General features: G+C 44.0%; 1 protein-coding gene across 1 annotated transcript; it reads left to right on the plus strand.

Moving 5' to 3' along the window:
- Nucleotides 1-1,324: 1,324 nt before the first annotated feature.
- Nucleotides 1,325-20,876, plus strand: sh3gl3a (SH3-domain GRB2-like 3a). The gene is made up of 11 exons (XM_079736244.1): nt 1,325-1,386; nt 12,699-12,767; nt 12,862-12,934; nt 13,197-13,340; nt 14,649-14,782; nt 15,124-15,282; nt 15,411-15,514; nt 16,254-16,378; nt 16,902-16,934; nt 17,593-17,658; nt 18,156-20,876. The coding sequence occupies exons 1-11, from the start codon at nt 1,342-1,344 to the stop codon at nt 18,356-18,358; spliced, it is 1,155 nt and encodes a 384-aa protein (XP_079592370.1). The 5' UTR covers nt 1,325-1,341; the 3' UTR covers nt 18,359-20,876.
- The last annotated feature ends 81 nt before the right edge of the window (nt 20,877-20,957 follow it).

Consider the following 20,957-nt stretch of genomic DNA (forward strand, 5'->3'; position numbering starts at 1 on the left):
GTGTCTTTTTGTGCGTGGAACTGGTATAGTCTAGGCACAATTATTTGTCGAATTGTCGAAAATGAAACGATACAAAACTAACGATTTAAGTAATAATCCATGATTTACGAAACAACAAAACCATAGCGACCAAACCTCAGACAGGCTCATACAGATTATTCCAAAAATAAAACGGTTTAACTTTCCCACTCGCATCCCGACAGGGTGAAAGGTTTGCCCCCACAATGTGGATATCCAGAGCTGTGACGCCATCGTGTGGTCTGTGCGTAGATTGCAAGTGTCAGGCGCGACCTCGGTCACTGTAGCCTAATTAGTTTCCTATGCATGCGGGATGCATGGGCTGCCCATTCACGCCTGATTTATATGGCAATTATTTCTCAAATTACTGTTCTGTACTGCCTAAATGGGAAGTACGCATTGCCCCCTCCAAAAAGCAGATAAATAATTCAACATTCATTTTCGATTTGGCCATGCAATACAGTTAAAGGTGGTTGGCAGGGCAATTGGACCTATAACATAGCTAGGGGAGTGACTAGACAGAAGGTCCAAGCTAGTCTGTCATTTTATAAATATGAACATTCATCGATAGGCAGTTTCCGTCATTAAAAAAAAAGAAAAAAAGAATATAGCTTGTGCCTGATCATAGTTTGGTCAAAATTATTAGCTACAAATAATGACATAATATGATATGTATTTTATCAGTCCGTCCTTGCAACTAATAAGCTAGTCAGCATAAAAATGTGGGTCTTATTTTCTGCCGTATGGGGGGCTCTACACTCACTTATTAGATGATTAGGGGTACTACATGTATTTAACAATTTTAAAAGGTAGATGGCGGTAGTGTGTCAATACAGAAAACCACCACTTTGGGATTTGATTGGAGGAAGTGAAACCAAAACACAATGCAACCTCTTTGTTACGAACACGATGATGACGATGATGACGATGATAATGTTGATGATGCTGATGACGATGATGACGATGATGATGATGATGATGATGATGATGATGATGAGAGGTAGAGCAGTGAGGCGCTTCTTCGTGCACTACTTTCAAGCTCCCTCGCTGCCCCCGCCCCAATGTGCTCTGGACCAATCACGTTCGAGAAGAGAGGCTGCATCTCCGCGATGCAGGAACAGAGACCTTCCTCCTATCGACAACACAACGCCAGCCCCCCCCCCACACACACACACACCGTATGGCGACCCTCGGAGGCTGATGAATGCACCGCCTTGGGCTTGGCTCATCATAACGTTGGTTTTCCTCCCCTTCCTCTGGTATATTTGTGTGTTTAATCCAGGCGGTTCTCCAGTGGTTTGAGACCGAGAGAAGCCGAGAAGGATGTCTGTCGCCGGGTTCAAGAAGCAGTTCCACAAAGCCAGTCAGGTATGGTGCGCTGTTCTTCCTACAATCACAACAATGACAGCTTCTTGGCACTGTCTCATCCACCTAAACTATCATCGATGTCTGTAATGTCTGTTAATACGAAAAAATAAATAAACATTTAAGCTTCTCATGATGTCATTCCAAACAGCTTTCTGAGCAGACCCATTGTTGATTTAGATGAAGTCATCTTCTGGCTACTTTCAGACAGCTGGGGGGCAATCCATCCAGGCCTATTAGCACTAGCCTACTTTATAGCACGACTGGCCATTATTAAAATAGGACATTTGCATAGAAAGTTTCCATAGAAAGGATTTTGAACTCTGTGTTTGCCTCTGAAGGATCTATCGTATTGTAAAAGCTCCTGGGTTAGATCATCTCCTTGTTAAATATTAAGTCTTTGTCGATCATCTCGAACTTGGTCACTGAGTAGCCTGTTGATGAGTTAATCCCATGTGGTGTCACTGTGTTAGAATACCAGTAGAACAATTGTAGGCCACCAGAAACAGGGACACGTCTACTATGGATTGTTGATGGTTCAAGTGGTTGCGATAGTGACAGAATATGGGATGAACGTCTTCGAGGTCTAGATCCTTCTCGTTGTGTCAGAGTGTTACTGCATTATTCAACTGTTCATTTGTCCATCCGTCTAAACAAAGCATTGCACTTTGGTTCTCAGTTATCAACAGTTAAAATGACCCACCTGCTGCCATCTAAAGCTCTACTTCTAACTTGGCAATCGTAAACTGTTGGCTGCATGCCAAATGCTTGTTACTGGATTGAATTTTATTCTGCGGGCTGCATGAATACTCATTAAGCACAAAGCCTTTGGTAACTGCCTTCAGTGTGCGCTGTATACCTTAGTATTCCCACTGTATTGAGTTGTATGGTCCTTTGTTGTAAATGTCAGTTCATCAAACCACTTGTGTTGTTGACATCCTAATGCTAACAGAGTATGGCCTTACGAACGTATAGAGAAGGCCACACATAAAGGGTTTGATTCATCGCTCGGCGAACACAATATTTCCATCGGTTCGTCAACAGAAATCTTCCCTTGGGGATAATATGGGCTGCTGTATGATGAAAGATAACTGTGATTGTTCAGCGGGCTGAATATATTCTCTTGTGGTCGCAGCTAAATGTCAGCATCCTGTGTGTGTGTGTGTGTGTGTGTGTGTGTGTGTGTGTGTTTGTACGTGTGTATGTGTTTGTGTTGGGGGGTCTGTGTGTCCTGTTAATGTGCACATCCCAAAGCCTTGTTTATCCCTGTCAAATGAGAGAGAGAGAGAGAGAGAGAGAGAGACCAAATCAAAATGGGTGGAATATTAGACCTCCCATCCTCTGCCCACTTCCTGTTGTGGATTCGCTCTCTCTCTCTACCTCTATCTCTCTACCTATTGTAATGGTACCTCACTATTGCAGGCAGTGAACAAATCATTCAGAATGGAGTTTCACCCAAGGCATGGTGTGCCATAACTCAAAACCTGTTGTTCACGTGTACACTTCACATTGTGGAAACACACAGCCAGCTGTTATCACTAGGGGCTGGTTCACATGTACGCCTGTGTATATCCACACACACCCATTGTAGCTGCATATTTATCATCCACTCACCCCGAGTACGACTTTCTATGATCCAGCAAATGACATGTGTTGAAGTCCTCAATGTTATCCATTTCCCCCATATGACACATGTCCTAGCGCCATCTCACTGTCTAAAGTCCTCCGCAGATTTTTGGGTGTGCTAACAGTGGAATCAGACTATCATCATCTGTTTACATAGAGTCATTGTACTCAGGCGAGCAGTTTATTGGTTACCGGTATTTCAATAGTAGCCGAAGCCTTGCAGGACATTTGGACTTTCTGTGTCAATTTTGCCATTTTGGACCAAATTGCAGCCCGAAGGATAGCTGTGAGGGCGTCGTATTTGGTCTAAAAATGTACTATCTGATACCACCGCAAATGTTATTCTATTACTATCATTACGTCTGTCTTGTCCGTGAGATCAAAGGAGCTACCCCTGACCGGGAAAAAAAAAGACGATGGTTAAAAAAATCACACGCACACAGAACACACAGAACACACAGAACACCTATAAGGGTGCATCCATTTTTTAAGAGCAAGCTAGGGGGAGGGCAAATGTTTGAGGGATGGTGGTCGTGGCGACGGTAGGCGTCCTGCTCAGCTCATAAACATTTAATCACTCTCTCCATGAAACGCCAACGCAAGGCTGGCCATCGCTGGCACAGGCCAGCCTGTTATCATCCTGTCACCACAACCGGGATCTGCTGTTGCTGCTGTCTACATGTGACAACACACGCAAGGTTAACCATTACACCAGTATTGTGTAACGGTGGTTCAATGCGAAAGCTAGTTCCTAAAGGTAATCATCACTATTCCAGAATCACCTCTTTCCTTTCTGCTGCTGTTCCCCCCCCCCCCCCCCCCCCGCGCTCCAACCTTCCGGCCCATCGGTCATTCAAATCCAAGAGCTCAAACGAGGGTAGAGATGTACAAGCGTGTGTCTTACCCCTTTAGCCTACTTACACCAATGCTCTGGATGTTCCCTTGTAATAAGGACATTCATTATCTAGGGTACCACTTTAGCATCATTGGCGTTGCATAAAAGTAGTGCTCAGAGGCCCTGCATCACCTGAGTCACTTTCTTTTGTCATTATATGAAAGCTTATTCTGCTCTCCTAGAAATTTCTCTCGGCTATACTTGCACCCGAATGCTTTTTGACTCCGAATGTCAGTCCTTCGTTGCTGGGAATAGCTTTTTTTCTTCATCTGAAGTAACATTCACATGTAACACTAGACCATTATCTTAGCCTTTACAGCCCTAGCTACCCAGATGAGCCACATTAGCTAATGACTTACTTAAAGACTATTCGCTTTGTAAGTCTGGACCACAGACAAAGAAAAAGCAATACCATCTGGAGGCCATTATATTACATTTGAGTCTAATGGCAATGTAGGTTTAGGAAACATGTTATCAATGGAAGATAAGTTATCCGTTATGGATCCCAGATGGGAGATGTGGGTGTCATAGCAGAATAACAGCACAGCAATATGAATATAAAGGAGCAATGTGCTTGCCACAAAATGTATATGAAACACATATGTTTTTTAATACGATAGCAAGTTAGCATGTTTCTAAGGGAGAAAGCTGGGTTATATTCATAATTATTGTTATTATTATTATTGTAACAAAAACCAAGGATCTAAATGCATACCTTTTTAATGAGGTACACATAAATTAAAAGATTTACGAGAAATGTATAGTGTGTCCGATGATACGATGACAAGACCTCACTGAGATGGGAGCACTGCAAAGTGCTCCATGGATGGGACTATGATTAACACGTTGCACATGAACTCAGGCGGTCAGCATAGTCAGCGTTTCTGAGTCTCCTTGAGAAGGATGCATGTTATAGTGTGAAGTTTCAGATCCTGTGTGTGTGTGTGTGTGTGTGTGTGTGTGTGTGTGTGTGTGTGTGTGTGTGTGTGTGTGTGTGCAGTATTGCATATTTGTGTCCAGGAGGCTCACATTTGTGGAGCCTAAAAGCCTTTTGTGTAACTAAGTACCTTCCGTACTTCATTGCATTATCACACACACACACACACACACACACACACACACACACACACACACACACACACACACACACACACACACACACACACATAACTCTAATGTTGTTTTATAGTTTTACACTGATAAAATCCTCACAAAAGATTAGCCTTGGGTAGGGCTTTATTACAACAGAAGCAGACACACACATTGTTGTAACCAGTGAATGCAATAGAGCAATGCTTTGTTGTAAGGGCTCCAGGCAAAGGAATGTGGAGCACTGAGCTCGTACTGCAGACCGCCGCGCTACGTGTTCTCTGCGTGTCCAAGGCAATGTTTCTGCTCTTTGCTAGCCTAAGCAAACAGCCCATCTACATCCCGACCTCCTGATTCACCCTTATCTGTCTTACAGTGGGCGGAGGGAGAAATAACCCACTTAGAAGCATGGCTCTGTTCCTACCTCATGTACTCGCTATGCAAACTCAGATATTCGTCCTAGGGTCTGCTTGGGTAAACTTCCATTTTTGTCATTATTTAAGGCTTTCCAGATGATTGTTTTGAGAGTTGTGTCTGGACCTTGTCAGGCTTTGTTATGGTATGCAGATTGGTTCGTGCAAATAGATGGAATCCATGTGTACAGTTTTCATCCTCGCGCCCAAAGCGAGCCCGGCACTGGGAAATGGGGCTCTTCAGCCCACCAGGAGGCTGCCATGGAACTAGTTATGCGAGGCCATGCATGTGAACGTTAATATATGAGGCATGCTCGCCTCTCTCCTTCTCCATGATATTAAGAGGCATGCTGTTTTCTTCCCCACCCGCTATGTGGCAGGAATTCAGGTCCATACCGACATAGTTCAACAACAAGTGTGTGTGTGTATGTGTGTGCGCGATAAGGGATAGAGAGCCCCCCCCCCCCCCCCCCCCCCCCCCCCCCACACACGCTTACTTGTCAGAGGGTCAAGTGAGTCAGCACCATCAGCTCCATGACCTTATGCTGGTTATTTCATATTCAATTCCCATTATCACGCCCGGGATAGTAACTGTCCCGTACAGACAGATCTCGCTGTGGTAACCTGCCTCCATGGCATCATCGGGCGTGCCCCTCACTGTCTGGGACCTCGATGACCTCTTTATCTTTGAACTCCATGTCTGGGACACTGCCTACCTCCATCGCAATGTCTTATCACATCGCTGTATTTGACCTTTGACCTCAACGTCTATTACCTCACCGTCTATGACCTCGTGGTCTAAGCCCACGCTGCTTTTGATCTCTACGTTTTTGACATCACTTTTAGGGTGCTTGCCCTACGGGCCCAACAAACACCAGAAACTATCGACCTTGATTGAGTTTGCCAACAACGTTTGGCAATCCACCAATGGCTCTGGCTCACAGTGTTTTTGTTTGTGGTTGTTTGTTGGGGCAGTGTGCATGCAGCTGGTCAGGGATACGTTTCACATATGCTCATTGGTAGGCAGCCACACACAGGAGAAAACTGGCCTGGCTCTAAAGCATGCTCCACGCAAGTCAGTGTTGTACCCTGAAGCAGTGTTGAAAAGTTCAGCGTAAACTTTTCTTGGAGGCAAGAAGGCGTCACGCTGTGTGTGTTGTTCCGTGCAGCAACAGGTGTACACACACACTTCTCTGGAGGGAAACGAGAGAGAGAGCGAGAGCGTTCCCTATCCCTCCATCTCTCCGCCACCCCTCTGAAGACACTTGAAAGGCATTGTGTTCAGGCCACAGGAAGGCTGACATCAAGGGGTAAAAACGAGGAACACACGGCTCTTCAGAACACTGTCAAACAAATAATCATAATCAGACGCACAATAGCCTCCGACGTCTTTGATCTGAACTTATAAAAACAAACATCTTGATGTTGATTCTGTTTCTTCGACCCCTGTTTGCTCACCGACCCATCGCCATCGACTGCTACCTTTTTTTAAAATGCCCCCCCCCCCCCCCCCCCCCCCTCTCTCTCTCTCGGCTAACGCGGGCTAATTGCAGCTGTAATGGCAACTTCTACAGGCTACGTCCGTCTGGATTACCACCAGAGCATAGACCCTCTCATCTGCTGCCCCGACACTGGTCGTTTGGCCATCCAGCTGTCAGCTGCGTACCAGACCTAGTGCCCGTCCTAGTGCCTGCTGCCTCCCCTCTTTGGCACAAAGAGGGGAGGCACGACAACAAAGCACAACTCTGAAGCACAACAACACCCTTAAGTCTGCAGGACTGGAACACGTCCTCACTGACCGGCAGGGCTCTGTTCCATACTGAACACGAATGGAAGAGGTGATGTTGCCATTTTAGTTCCACTAAGAAATATTGTTTTTTGAGGTTAGTTAAAATACTTTTTTTGCAGTATCGTGCAGGCTTATGCCAAACCCTGCAGCTATGAATCGATAGTTTGTATCACCAGTGTTTTCTGGAAACACTTTTTTTATTATATCACTACTAAAACCGTTATTTTAACATATGAACTCTGTCCAGATTCTCTGGATATTATCCAGAGAATCAGGACCGGACATTGTCCGGTTGCCCTCTCACACACGAGCACACAACAGGAATTTGTTCATGTCAGACGCAATCTCACATGCTGGAAATACTCTTGTTTGTTTTAGGCGAGGGCTTATTCCTGGGAAGAGTGTGCAGGATGCAGGACATGACATAATATGTCAGCCGGAAAACACAGTGTTGTGTTTACAGCACATCGAAGATTGAGCACAAGTTCACAGACTCATCGAAAAGGACGTTTTTTGCGTTGATATCAAAACCTCATGGATTTGGATGTAATATCCACAATATCTTATTCTTCTGATTTTAGTGCTAGGCGCATAAGTGAAACATAATCAACGTTTGCTGTAAATATTTCTTCTTGTAATCCTTCTTTGCATTTACCACCCCCTTATATACTGGAGTATTCAGAACAGGATCTTATCGCTGTGAACTATATGGGCAATGACCTGCTCTATTCACACATGGGCTTAATCAGGCATAGTACAGACTTTGTACTCTGGAGCTGTCAGGGAATTAATCTTTAATGTCCTGTCCAACTCATTCAGACATTTGTGTTCTCACGTTCAGCTACTCCGGGAAATGTATAGATGGTTCCAGTTCAGGGTAGCATATGTAAAAGGGGCTTAAGTTTAAACTGTTGTCTATTTTTGGGTCCATCATTGCCTAAAACTACATCCAAGCTGCCACATGTCTACTCATCTTGATATCAGTGAAAATAATATGAAACCGATCAGAAAAAAGCAGTCCAGGAAGAGATTTACGGCCTTATCTCAATGACACAAATCCAACTAAGACTTTATTTTCACTAGTTAGTTGTTAGATCACTTGTCATTTATTGAGCAGTTCCTTTTGACTGCGTCCTAGAAATTTTAGAGATGGCAGTCTGCTTTCCTCAGACTGAGTAGGTCAATATTAAACCAGACTCCGACCCACTTGTTGTACCCACACACAGTGTGTGTGTGTGTGTGTGTGTGTGTGTGTGTGTGTGTGTATGTGTGTGGGCTGGGGGGGGGGGGGGTGTCAGTGTTAGGTCAGCTATGATGACGAGGATGATACATCCTCTGAATGTATCATCCTCTGAATGTATCATCTATCATCCTCTGTACATATCTGAACAAAGATATTTTGAGCTATGAACTGAATCGATCAGGGTGGACCCGTGTGACGACGCCAAAGATGTCGAGATGGCTCTGAATGATCAGCCCTCATACCTGGCGGTAAACAATATGGTTTGTGCTTATTCTTCAGTTTGAACGTGAATGAGGTATGGCAACATTGACGACAATGCTAATCTAATACATTTTACATTTTAAGAATGCAGTGCTGCATTTACAATTAAGATGTCATTTGTGGTTAATATGTTACAGATTAGGACTCAACTGGTGTGGAGAATGTGTCTGCTCTGTTGTGTACTCAGATTGTCCACCGACACTGGGTTCAAACAGGGACTCTGCCTTCAATACAAACATGTGTGACTAAGCCACTCCTTGTGATGTCCTTTTCAAAAGTGACGTTCTTCCAGAGCACCAACAACACTGTGATTTTCCCCACAGTTATTTTCGAAACAACTGCACACATAGATAACAACAGAGTATTGCGACAGAGGCAGTGTAGCTCAGGGGGAAATGGGGTCCTTAGTCCGGGAAGAGGTACTGCCTTCTTAGAATATAATAAAACACAGGAAAGCTTGTCATTGATTATTTGGCTTTTGGACCAGCAGTCATTGTTCTACAAGACCTGTCCCTTATATCCTGTTGCATTCAATGGTTTCCTTTAAGACCCCTTTGTGCAACTGCTTATCATGTCACATACATACATGCAGTACATACGGACAGACAGACATTTTGACTTCATCTCTCTTCCCACGATTACTATTTCTTCACAAACTTGTTTATCGAAGGCAACATAGTGATTTCCAATGATGCATGTCATTTAGGAGCTGGGAGGGGGTCTGGGCATCTTGCACATGGATGTCTCGAGGTAGACTGGACGGGGATTTGAGTATGACCCCCCCCACACTATTACAATACTGGTTTGTAAAACAGTAAAGGGCTGATTATGGTCCGACGTTCACGCAACGCAAGGGGGTTAAGGACCACTTACGTCCTTGCGGACCCTCCTCGCGTCCACCTCAAGGGCCGGACATGCGCCTCCCAAAAATGGTAACCTTCCGTCGAGACGACGCAGCAGCAAGGGCTGTGATTGGTCAGCTCACTAAAACCCGACGCAGAACCATAAAGGTTCATGACTGCGTCGAAGCGTCCGCGTGGTCGTTGCGTTAAGTGAACGTTGAACCATGATCAGCCCTTAAGTGTCTTATCATGTTTTTGCTCACTGTATTGCACACAAACCCTACAGATTCCATAATCACTACCCATGTAATAATGCTATTATATCATATCGGTGTGCCATTCATATCACAGGGGCCACATTCCTGCCTGAACACTGAGCCATTCAGGCACGCCTGAGGAACATGTGAGGCCCAGCTGTCTGCGTTGTTGTCCCAGCAGCACTGCCGCTGTTGTCGCTTTTGTGGTTGTTGTTGTCATCCTATCCATGCTCCTAGTCAAATTCCTTGCCTGCAGCTCGGTGTTCTCTGTGTCAGGGCCCGGGGCGTTTTCCTCATACCTCTCTCTTCCTCTTTCTCTTTCTCTCTTTCTCTTTCTCTTTCTCTCACACACTCACTTACTCACTTACTCACTCACTCACTCACTCACTCACTCACTCACTCACTCACTCACTCACTCACTCACTCACTCACTCACTCACTCACTCACTCTCACTCTCTCTCTCTTATACATATATGTCCCATGGTTTGTCATTAAATTACTTGTCTGGTATGCGTTGAGCTGATATAAACTCGGAAGGCCTGTGCATCATCTCCGGTATGTCGCTCTCTGCTCCTCGCCTTGGAGGAGCAGAGAGCGACATTGTTGTGACTACGGGATAGATGTCTGACATTTCACGGGCTGCACTTGAGGGAGCACAGGGTGATTGAATATCGGCACGTTGTCCCGGCAACGTGCCGATATTATCGGTGGCCTCGTGGCTATTCGTCTACCTGATTGGTTTGCGGAGCCCCGATGCCGTTTGTATTCATTGCCTGCGGTCGAAGACAATTTGGTTATGTTTAAGAATGAACAATGCTGGCTTTCTATTTAATTGGTGTCTGGATATTGCTCATTAAACTGACAACAGTTGCAACGGTGATCCAATGTTTTAAATGGACGTAATTAACCTGAAATATTAATCATTCTAATGCCTTCACATCCCAGCTTTAGTATCATGTATACTTAATAGTATACGGCTTTTTTTTTTTTTGGCCTCCTATTTGCAATTCTGATCTTTTGACTTTGTACGCTCTCCTCTGAACCTAGCCCCGACATGCTAATCAGTGTCTCTTGGTTCGGCCTACAGACAAAAGCATATGTCTCATGTATTCTAATGGATTCTTATTACAGAGGTGTGATGGATGGATGGTTGTCCAGGCAGGCAGACAGTGTGACTCATTACATTAACATGCTGTAGCCTCCTTTCAGCTCCACAGTGTACAAGAGCAGCAGCATACAGAGACAACGTGTTTGGGTTAGATGCTAATCCTGTCCGATTTTAAGGAATAGTTTGTATAATAAGCTAGATATGTTTGTGTTTACCCTGCCGGCTCTGTGTGTTAAAACAATCTTTATCAATATGAATATTCAAAGTATTTATAATAGTGTCTTGGAAATCTTCTATTAAAGAACCCTTTAAGCACTTGCTCTCACATGGTTAGCAGCTCGTTTCTATATACCGATACATTGATGGGAGAATTGTCTTCAGTCTCACATGCGTTTCTATTGCAAACATTAGCAGCAAATCAGACCGTTATGTACGTTTCCTCAGCCGTTCCCCTGGAACCGTTCCCCGAGTCTCCCTGGAAGGTGCTCCCAGCCGGCTCCACACTCGTGGGACACTCTTCCGCTGTTAGCCAAGCCGCTAATTGCATCACTCTGAGAAAAGTAGCATCCTGCACAGAGCGGGCGTGTTGCATGTCGGCGACTCTATGTTTACGCACTTGGGTTGTACGTTATGTTAATGACCCAGTCCTATTTACAGCTCTGATAACAGAGCACGATCCGAAGACCCCAGGTGCATTAGAGGAGACGGTTGGTTAAGGGTTTCATGGCGATGCCTCCCATTTCATATTATTTCAACCACACTAAATCTTGTGAACTGCATCTTGTTCAAACCGCAGTTGTCAGTGCCCCTAATCTAATAGATTTCCCCCCTACTTGATTTTGTTATTTTTTCTTTCTTTCTGCACTTGGAATATTAGCTTTTGAATACGTGAGCACTCGTATGACTTTAGATTACTACAAGGTAAAATCTGGACAGTTGTCCATTGATTCATTTCACAATCGCTGGCGTTGAGTCATTTCCGGGACATGTGTGGTTAGCGGTTGGCGAACCAGAACCAAGGTTTCCTTTATTTCCCCCCTCACTTCCTGGTCATTGTGCTGCAGCGAGAAAGTCAAGTTGATTATCAATGAGTTAAATGCTCTTTAACCGTGGAATACAAAACACACACACAAAGAGCATCCTGTTAAAAGTGGGTGTGTTTGAATACTAAACATTGTGGGAAGCCTTTTCATTTATTGTGTTGCATATAATTGTCTCGAGCATACTTGCCATCATACTCTCCCCTGACAGTTATCTTTGATTCATGACATTGAGAGAGCCATGGGGTACAACTGGAACATTGGGTTAAAAACTGTAAGCAAATTTTCTTAAATGTAGGATATATTTAGCATTGTGCTGCTTCACAAGAAATACCCAAATAATGTGTGTGTGTGTGTGTGTGTGTGTGTGTGTGTGTGTGTGTGTGTGTGTGTGTGAGAGTTTATTGTACAACAGGAAATCGTGAGGCTTTCTTGTACCCTACTTTCACTAGCAGACGTCTGGCTTTATGCCGTCTGGCTGTATGCCGTCTGAATTAACCCCTTGGATAAATGCACAGAATTGTAATCTCCTTAAACATGACGGGAGCACAGTCTCTCTGCCATTGGGCTTAGGGAGGAGGGTTAAGTGGCTCTACTCTGAGGTTTGGGCCACGCATTGGACATGAGCCCATGTTCTTAAATAAGACAGTTTTGTGTCTTTAATAGTTTCTTCTTTTGTCTTTACTCATGGATCTTTCTCTCTCTCTCTCTGTCTGTCTGTCTGTCTGTTGGTCTCTCTTTCTCACCATAGCTATTGAGTGAGAAGATAAGCGGGACTGAGGGAACGAAGCTGGATGAAGACTTCATGGAGATGGAGAGAGTGAGTCGATGGCCCCACAACAATTGTATTAAACAATAAAAAAAAATGTGTGTATGGCAAGGTCCGTTTTAAATTAATGCTTTTTGTTTCTTAGAAAATTGAGGTCACCAACAAGTCTGTGTTTGACCTCTTGTCCAAAACGACAGAATACCTCCAGCCTAATCCAGGTACCATGGCTGGGCTTCTCATCTGCTATTTCTCTGTCATATTTCCTCTCTTTGAATGATCAAGTCCACTCAATGTTATTATGTCACAAATACTTACTTTTGCTTTTAACTGTTACATTTATGTAAACCAGAAATTCTACTAAACTAAACTATCTACTGTTTGTGTGTGTGTGTGTGTGTGTGTGTGTGTGTGTGTGTGTGTGTGTGTGTGTGTGTGTGTGTGTGTGTGTGTGTGTGTGTGTGTGTGTGTGTGTGCCCCCAGCCTCGAGAGCCAAGCTGGGCATGCTGAACACGATGTCTAAGATGCGCGGGCAGGTGAAGACCACCGGCTACCCCCAGACAGAGGGCCTTCTGGGGGACTGCATGCTGCGCTACGGCCAGGAGCTGGGAGAGGGCTCAGTCTACGGTACCTCCCGCTCCCTGCACCCCAACACTCCCATTCATAATATCCAATCAAACCGCATTTTTTGTTACATTACAACCTTTTTTTGGGGCATAACAGGACAGATGGAAAATATGCACAATAGACACGGGAAACAGAACAAAACATAAATTAATACAAATTAAAAAAACATACTGTTACCAAAATAGTAAAAAGAGTCAAGTATTCAGAAGGGTTCTGGTGAAAACTTGTACAGTGTGTCTTAAAACCCAGTTTGAAGGGAAAGAGCCCAAAGGGAACAGAGCTAGGCATATATCAGGGGTTACGTGGAGTGGATGTGTGAACCAAGCATGACATGGCACGTTTGGTTTCGAGTGGGAGAAACCTCTGTGCGATCTAACCTCATCAAGGTCTATATATCAGGATGACACGGTGCCAAATGATGACGTGCCATCATTTGGCAGTATTTACATGTTTTTCCTGTTTCCTGTTGGACTTAGCTCCACAAATTCCAAATCCTGTTTGACCTGAAGTTGGCGTGTGTCTGCACGTCCGGTGCCGTAGTGTAAACATCATGCAATGCAAATCAGACATTAAGTTTCCCCAGGGCAACAATTAAGATTAAATCAGGATTAAACGATTGTCCATGATGACAATTTAAAACAAATTCCCCTACCCTGGATTAGACCACCCCTTACCTTTATCCCAGTTCAGTACTGTGGAGTGCGTCACAAAGTATAATCGCGTGTGACGACACCACATATAAAACTGCAGATAAGAAAAGCTCAGTGAAACAAGGCTACAGTTGTATGCCATAACGTTGCAAAACATCCTGAATGTTCTGCTGTTTGTGTCACTCTTAGGTTTTAAATGTATTTTTTTACCCTTTTGAGATGGGCCAAACCTCATTTATTTACCTACCGTATTTATGTCAATTATGTAAAGATGAATTCCCTTATTTGTTAATATTTGACTAGCTATTAATGCAGGGTACTAATCGGTGCACGCAATTCCCACCTGGTCAGCTTAATGACCAAATCATTTCCAATGTCTAGTTTCATAGACCCATCACATGCCTGCTAGCTAGCAACTCATTTCCTAACCTCAAATCTGCCATCTACTGGTTCCTCAATAAAGTGCAGTGTAGTGTACATCAGAACATCTGCTGCAGCCTTGTTGTTGACATTCGTGAGAAAGATGCCTTATCCCTACGTGCTCCTTGACGGCATGTATCGGAGTCCCTGTTAAGTGGCTTTGGATAAGTGTCTGCAGAATGACTAAATAGTGAACAGTAGTGACTAGTAGTATAAGCTTATGCCCGTCTCTCTTCAGGCAGTGCACTGGTGGACATGGGCGAGGCCATGAGGCAGATGGGCGACGTGAAGGACGGGCTGGACATCAACGTCAAGCAGAACTTCATCGACCCGCTGCAGAACTTCCAGGAAAAGGACCTCAAGGAGATCATGGTACGGCCCGCGTACAGAGGCCCTTTTCAAGATGTGGATCCGACCAGCTCCTCTATCAATGACATTTTGTTTTCAATGATTTTCCGATATTGAAGAAAAACTCTTATGAAGAAGAGTGATAGGTTGTTTTAAAAGTATCAATTTATATTTGTATATTTGAATATAATAAGTGATGATATTAATATATATTTGCCACCACATGGCAAACAGAACAGATACAAACCAAACCATTAAAAAACAACAATAAAGTAAATTAAAACAAAATTCGGGTCGCAGAGGCGACCCAGTAGCTCTCACAGTCCCATGTGCTACTCTTACTAAGAGTTATCCCTCTGCCACAGCACCACCTGAAGAAGATGGAGGGCCGGCGGTTAGACTTCGACTACAAGAAGAAGCGGCAGGGCAAGATGCCCGACGAGGAGATCCGCCAGGCGGTGGACAAGTTCGAGGAGAGCAAAGACCTGGCGCAGAGGAGCATGTTCAACTTCTTGGAGAATGACGTCAGTTTGGTGTCGCTTGCTGTTGCGGTTTTCATGATTTGCTTCTCCCCTGTGAAAAGGTGTGTTGGTGGGGGTTGCATTGCTTGTTTCGTTTTTAATATTCTGTGTGGGTTGTTGGTTTTCCACAGGTGGAGCAGGTGACCCAGTTGTCTGCGTTGATCGAGGCCGCTCTAGAATACCATCGACAGTCCACCAACATCCTGGAAGAACTCAGTGGGAATCTACAAAAGAGGTGAATAAAACCACAACAGGGGTCATTGGTCCAACGGGAAAAGCGGGGCAGTGGGCGGAACCGTTCTGCTGTGTCGTCTTCCTCACGCTCAGATGCTAACCTTCCCCTGAGAAACGATAGCATTACGCAGACCTTGTCCTTGTCTTTCGACACTCTTCGCATGTAACCTCTGCTATCGTCGGGCAAACAAGCACACTTCAATATGGCTGACGAAGGGAAACAGTTTATTGATGGTCTGTCCACTCACCTCTAGTTCTACTGTGTAGACATATCCCTGTAGTTTAGAGAGGTGTATCAGTGATATTAATATCTCTCAATAGTTAAATGGTTTTGGATATCCTTGGTGTTTGGCTTGGTATTTCACGGTTGATATTTGATACCTGTATCACAATAATGGACACAAAATGCCACTATAATAAGCCATTGTGTTGGATTACGAATTACACAACCCTTTCTGGAAACCAAGTGTAATGGTTAAGATCCATGGGTAAAGTAGTACACATTGATAGAGAGATGGGTAGTTTAGCTGCATAGTCCTCACTTGTTTACTTTAACCTAGGCAGGTTTTGTTGAAGTCCATGTTATATTCGTCTGTATTTTTTTGTGTTTGTGTTTCTAAATGCGTTAAACTTCAAATCAGGTGTCTCCCCCCCAAAAGGCGTGGGCTCCATTGTGCCTCGCCTCTATACATGACATTAATGACACTTAAGGTCGATGTGGCTGTTTCTCTCCCTCACAGAATAGCTACAGCCAACAGCCGGCCCAAGCGCGTGTTCAAACCAAAGCCCATCCTGAGCACCTTCGACAGCTACGACGGCAGCCAACACAACGGATTGTCTTACAGCTCCTCCATCAAGTCGACAGGTACCGCCACATGCAGCCGACGCCTACTGATCTAGCATTTACGTTTACATTTTTTACATTCAGGGCATGGGAATTTTATTCCAACCGATTTACAATAAGTACATTTGTCAGAAGAAGGAGAAGCAATTTATCGCTGTCAGTACAGTAAGGATGCCATGCACTAGCAATTCAACCCATTCCCCGTGTTCAACAAAGCTAGCTAGAATAAGATGCTATACAAATAGGTACTTTTATTTTTTATCTAGCGATGGTAGTTCTGACTGTGCACCTTTACTTATCAACTACACGCTAGGACATGTTTTTAAGATGCTGGATTTGTTATCATGTATGAGACTGAGCCTGGTCATCCCCTACCAAGACCACTGATGTATCTATTTGTGCGTGTGTTGTGTTATATGTTGTGTCATTGGTTGTCTGTAGAAACTATTCGACATGTGCAGTTTTATCTTGGGCTGAACACTTATCTGAAAAGTCTGTCCTGCTAAAAAAATGTTATCTATTTTTGTCCCATTGTTACTTGCAGATATCCAGATCAGCCAGACAATCAATGGGAAAAGTAAGTGTCGCTGATTCTATGTTTATTTGTATATGTTTTGAGGTATAATCTGTAACAAAGGTTTTTTGCTAAATCATAACACGACCATAGTCATCAGAGATTAAGGAAACACACCAAGTCATAATACTGGTAAACTCTTGGGTAATTCTTGGAGTTGCATTTGAAAGACTGAGATAGCCAGGTGCCCAGAAGGATTTCAATATGGATGCCACATGATTTATAAGATGTGAATAATAATAAATAAATATATATATAAAGATGTAGATCAGCTGATCGATTCACAGTGTAGGACTCAGCGTCCATTTTCTCCCATTTTTCCCATTTTCTCCCGGAACAGAATAACTGAGATCGTCTCAAAATAGAATGCTACACTCGGCTTGTCTTTGTCGTGTTTGTTAAGTTTCCTCAACCTGGCAGCCCGCGTGAGCTTTGAGTTGAGGAAGAGGTTTGGCAGGTGGATGTGGATTGTACATCTTTTTTTCAAACCCTTTTACTGTTGGCTTTTGCTGCCACCTAGTGACCAAATTTGGAAGCCACCATAATGAATAATTTTTGTACAGACAATTGAATCAGCTGGTGTCTGTGTCTTTTGTGTTTGTTTGCGCTTGTGCTGGCCTCATTAACCATTGCCTCATCTCTCCATGCGTTACCCCATCAGACCATCACATCACCTCCGCCCCTCTGTCCTGGCCTGACAGCCCCGCAACTAACGGCACCTCCCACCGTGAGTCATACACACACACACACACACACACACACACACACACACACACACACACACACACACACACACACACACACACACACACACACACACACACACACACACACACACACACACACACACACAACATGATACTAGGTTGTTCAGCCAGCGTCTAAATCATGCATCAGCCAATCTAATCTTCTGGGGTGACAAGCATCAAATTTCTGAATGTGGAAGATAGATACATATATTTTTGCAGTCATCATGTATTGATTATCATGTAGAAAATAGAAGCACTGTAATTCAGGGATTTATTTTTATCATGATCATGTTAGGACAGTTTTTACATCTCCATTTATTCATGTTTTTATTCGCTCATCCATTCATGTTATTCATCTCGTTTTGCTCTGGCCTTATCTTCATCCACAAAGTAAAAGGGTGTGCACGGCTTTCCTCCTCTCCTCATGAACTCTTCTTGTCTCTTTCCCCCTGTTCTCCTCTGGGGGGCGCCACAGTGTCCGAGGTGCCCGACCAGCCGTGCTGCCGCTCGCTGTACAACTTTGAGCCGGAGAACGCGGGCGAGCTGGGCTTCAAGGAGGGCGACCTCATCATCCTCACCAACCAGATTGACGAGAACTGGTACGAGGGCATGATCAGTGGCGAGTCCGGCTTCTTCCCCATCAACTACGTGGACGTCATCGTCCCCTTGCCCCAGTGAGCCCAGGGGGCCCCACGAGGGGGCCCGGTGGCCCCAAGCCTCCAAAACGTTTCTCTTCTTGAGCCGAAGAATCGAACAAGCCTTAGTATTCCAAAAGACGTTTTGGATTTTTAAAAAGAAGAATAGCTTGAGGGTTGGTAGCGTCCTTGTATCGTGAACCTCTGGTTATGACTAAACACCATCCATAGGAAATGTAACCCGGCTAGAGCCCGTGAACTCCAGGGGGGGTAGAAGGCTGGGTCCTACCTTGGGTTGTCGGGGCAGCGAATCTAATGTCAGGAGCAGTCACCCAAACTGTACATTTCCGGTGCTTCAACCGATTTCGGATAGCTTCACCGTCGGCCCTTTCAGAAGCCTGTGAGCAAAACCTCCCTGCGGTCTTTACTGATTTCACCCTGGGAACCTTTGGCACATATACACCTTGTTCGCACATTGTTATCACGTCAATAACTATGTTTCACTGAATCACTGCAGGTCAGGTGAATGTTCTTCATTTGTCTTTGTTACTACCGCAGAGAAAAGCAAGTCGTTCCTTCCGGAAGTAGACAATAAAGTGCATGAATTCTGTGTCTAGGAGGCCTTACGAGGCCTTAATAGGGCTGAGGGACTCCAAGTCGAGTCTTAACCCAATCAAAATGGAAAATGAATCCATGCGCCTTTGGCTCTTGCTCAGTGCTGCCCCCTGCCTTTCACCCATAGCCACAGGCATTCCACGTGAATGGATTGAACGCCTTGTTCCAAAGAATGCTCATACGTTATAGCTGACAACTAAAAATACAGGTGGGTAATTCTGTTAAGTCTGACCACACACACTCCAAACATCAACAGACTGTTGTTTGAAACATCATTGGTGTGTTTTTCCCTGACATTTCAACCCCAAACTTTTGGTAGGCAGCCCTTGTGATTATTGCTACTTAGAGTAAAGTTTGCATGTGTTCATGGGCCATGACGCACTCTATTTTCCTCTCTCCCTCTGTGTCTCTGTCCGTCTGTCTCGCTCTCTCTTCTCTGTCTTTTTCTTTCTCTCTTTTTCTTTCTTGTCTCTCTCTTTGTCCTTCCTTTCTCTCTCTCGTGTGTTAACATGGGTTCTGTGGCACGCCTCATGGTTAGGTCTGCCCCACCTATCCATTAGATAGTGGACCCGTTCAGGGTCTTCACTGTTACTATTTTAAGTCCTTTGTCTTGGAAGGCGGGGGGGGGGTCTGTCTGTCTGTCTGTATTGCACTGAAGCCTAGGTGTCTACTACCAAACACGGATGAGCACCTAGGTTGTTTTTTCTTTCTTCTCGCACTTTCTGTTGTTGTCGACGGTTGGTCGGGCCGTGGGTGGGTTTGAGTCCCAACAGCATAGTGAACATATATTACATTTTGTTGTTTTCTTTGATTATACATTTGCAGTACAACACCAGAACTGTTCAAACCACTATGGAATGTAAAATCCCAATGTCGTAATGTAATCTTGGAGGTTTCATGTCTAATGTGAATTCCGGTTGAAATGAAACCCATGTGAATGTAAAATGTCCCCACTGTATTACCCGTACTATAACACGTGTGTCACCCAGTCCAGATTATTTACTCTGCTGTTTTGGTCTCGCATCAAGTGGTCAGATAAGTAGTATTCTATTGGTTAGGCTAAGCTGATAAACCTGTAGTCAATTTGAGAAGTCCTTGGGACGCAGATAAACAAGTGATGGCTCGCCCCCGAGAATAGATGCAGTGCAGTCTGTCGGAAGCCTCTATATATCATTAAGGACGGATAAGTAAACACGGATTCAACAGCAATCTCATACAAGTGTTTTTTTTATTGTTGTCTGATTAGTTTTTTTTTACCAGTTGGTGACGTGAACAGACTAAGCCTCTATCCCAAATCAAGTCAGTTGGGGAGTTATTTCTCTGTCATGTCATTATTTGTGTCATCAATGTGTTTTCTTGATTTTTATTTGAATTGGACCAAAAACGACATTTCACTAAACAAAATTATGAAATTATGAAAAGTTTTTTTCCTACAGTTTTAACCGTTTTTATACTATCCATGTATTTCCTTTTGACTGCAGAAACGTGCACACTCCCTGCACAAAGTGCTAACTGGGTCTGAGTCATTTACAAACAAGATTTCCAAATCAGTCATTTATTCATTATTGCGGCAAGATGATCCGCCTGTTTTTAATAAAGCTCAATTTGCAATGACACTGGCCCTTTCAAGAAAGTATTACGCCACTAGATGAGGTCTAAGATATTGTCTTGCGTAGTTTAATTATTATGATTATGGTGTTTTGTTTTTTCCCAATTTTGGCCTTGAAATGAAATTAGCACTTAATCCACATTCTATCTCCTTCAACACTTTACCTCTGTCTGTTTGCCTTTCAATCCTGAACGGTCTCTTCTCAGTATTCCTATTGTAACTAAATGTCTTGCCAACCAAGACTGGCTGTACATTACCATGTTTTTCTTCTTCTGTAGAATAATTTATACAGAGGGGTGTTTTATAGATGTTCTAAATGAATATATTAATACATATATTGCCTCAATAAATGACAAGTGAATATTGAGTTACAGTCCACGTCTGCTTTGATTTTCTTCTGTGACATCTATGTAACTAT

Source organism: Pollachius pollachius (genome assembly GCF_949987615.1).
Source record: "Pollachius pollachius genome assembly, chromosome: 5".
Taxonomy (NCBI): domain Eukaryota; kingdom Metazoa; phylum Chordata; class Actinopteri; order Gadiformes; family Gadidae; genus Pollachius; species Pollachius pollachius.

Excerpts from the sequence above, each read along its gene's own strand:
- sh3gl3a (XM_079736244.1), top strand. The coding sequence starts at position 1,342 with ATGTCTGTCGCCGGGTTCAAGAAGCAGTTCCACAAAGCCAGTCAG. Across the intron at positions 13,341-14,648 it reads GGGAGAGGGCTCAGTCTACG|GCAGTGCACTGGTGGACATG; the intron begins GTACCTCCCGCT and ends GTCTCTCTTCAG. Across the intron at positions 15,515-16,253 it reads AGTGGGAATCTACAAAAGAG|AATAGCTACAGCCAACAGCC; the intron begins GTGAATAAAACC and ends TCTCCCTCACAG.